General features: G+C 49.6%; 1 protein-coding gene across 1 annotated transcript; it reads left to right on the top strand.

Annotated features, from left to right (window-relative positions):
* Positions 1-438: 438 nt before the first annotated feature.
* htr1aa (5-hydroxytryptamine (serotonin) receptor 1A a) lies at positions 439-1,719 on the top strand (the record flags this gene model as incomplete). The annotated part of the gene is made up of 1 exon (XM_083905055.1): positions 439-1,719. One exon carries the CDS (start codon positions 439-441, stop codon positions 1,717-1,719), a length of 1,281 nt encoding a protein of 426 aa, XP_083761181.1.
* Between the last annotated feature and the right edge of the window lie 337 nt (positions 1,720-2,056).

The raw sequence follows: 2,056 nt of genomic DNA, 5'->3' as shown, positions 1-2,056 counted from the left end.
TTTTAGAGTAAAACGGAGGAGAGGAAAGAAGAGCCGTGCGTCTTTATTGGCTGCCTGTGCTGAAAAACAGAGCAACAAGCAGAACACGAGCATAAAACTCCAGAGCGACCTCCTCACGGTCTGACGTACTCAAAGCTCTTGGTATAAATGAAATCACCTCGTCACCAAGCCGCTCATATGATTCCCACTAACAGTGAGCGCACCCGGCTGTCAACACTCAAGAGCCACAACGCGCGCACAAAAACTCCCGCACACTCACTGACAAACACGCCTGCGTCATGCGTCCTGAGAGCGACGGCACGAACTCGGTAACTCCTATGGAACCCAGTAAAAGGCACAGCGGCTGCAGCAGCTGCAGTTTGAGGGACTGACTGTGTCCTGTCTGTCTGTTCAGCAGCAGCGTGTCCCCACTGCTCTGGGGAAAGTTGTAGTCGCATTATGGATTTTGTAACAACTATCAGCAACGACAGCAACGTGACGAGTGGTTCCCCTCACGGGAAGGACGTGGTTGTTGACTGGGACGGGGGCGAGAATGGGACGGGGTATGGGTCTCTGCCTGGTCTGGAGCTGAATTACCAGATTATCACTTCTCTGCTCTTGGGGTCCCTCATCCTATGCTCGATATTTGGCAATGCGTGTGTCGTTGCAGCCATCACCTTGGAAAGATCTCTCCAGAATGTGGCAAACTATCTGATCGGATCCTTGGCCGTGACAGACCTCATGGTATCGGTTCTGGTTCTGCCAATGGCGGCTCTCTATCAGGTTTTGAACAAGTGGACTCTGGGTCAAGAGATTTGTGATGTATTCATTTCTCTGGATGTACTTTGCTGCACATCATCCATCCTGCATCTGTGCGCAATTGCCTTGGACAGGTACTGGGCTATAACTGACCCCATTGACTATGTAAATAAACGGACACCAAGGCGAGCTGCGCTCTTGATTAGTGTGACTTGGTTAGTTGGTTTCTCCATCTCTATTCCGCCTATGTTAGGCTGGAGAAGCGCCGAGGACCGGGCGAACCCCGACGCCTGCATCATCAGCCAGGACCCGGGCTACACTATCTACTCCACGTTTGGCGCCTTTTACATCCCCCTCATCCTCATGTTGGTCCTATACGGGCGAATATTCAAGGCTGCTCGGTTTCGGATTCGAAAGACGGTGAAGAAAACGGAGACAAAAAAAGTGTCAGACAAGTGCATGGCTATCTCTCCGTCCATCTTCCATAAGAAAACCAACGGCGAAGCCGGAGGGAAGGGCTGGAAGCGCAGTGACGAGTCAAAAACGAGTTCTCCGTGCGTAAACGGCGCAGTGAAGCATGGGGACGAGGGCGAGTCACTGGAAATCATTGAAGTTATCAGTAACTCAAAGACGCATCTTCCTCTCCCCAACACCCCGCAGTCCTCGCACGGCTACGATTACATGAGCGAAAAGAACTCGGGGGCGAAGAGGAAGATCGCGCTGGCCAGAGAGCGCAAAACGGTGAAAACACTTGGGATCATCATGGGAACTTTCATCTTCTGCTGGCTGCCCTTTTTCATCGTCGCGCTGGTGCTGCCTTTCTGTGCAGAGCGCTGCTATATGCCCGACTGGCTGGGCGCAGTCATTAACTGGCTGGGCTACTCCAACTCGCTCCTCAACCCCATCATATATGCCTACTTCAACAAAGACTTCCAAAATGCTTTCAAGAAGATTATAAAATGCAAATTCTGCAGGCAATAACCATATGTGGTGTTCACTGGTGTGTTAAACGGACTTCATGGAAGTGGTGGAGGAAAAAAAATACTATCCAGACTTTAATTCAGGGACAGTCTCTTTTCAGTGTGTGTATAAGAGAGAAAACCTTCAAAAAAAGAGAAAAAAAGAAGGAAAGAAAATCACTGGTTGCTGATGAAACGACACAGAGACAAGACATGAACAGTCGCTTTAAATGTACAAGCTCATGTTTATTCAGTGTTTGTAGCTACAGTATATATCCTATATGCGACGGCAGCCATCGTTGTATTGCCATGCAAGACGTGTCATGTGCTGATTCCATGCATTTCATATCACGAGACGC

The sequence above is a fragment of the Microchirus variegatus genome (assembly GCF_963457635.1).
Source record: "Microchirus variegatus genome assembly, chromosome: 18".
Classification (NCBI taxonomy): Eukaryota; Metazoa; Chordata; class Actinopteri; order Pleuronectiformes; family Soleidae; genus Microchirus; species Microchirus variegatus.
The sequence above is the reverse complement of the archived record's forward strand: the minus strand, read 5'-3'. Positions and strand labels throughout refer to the sequence as shown.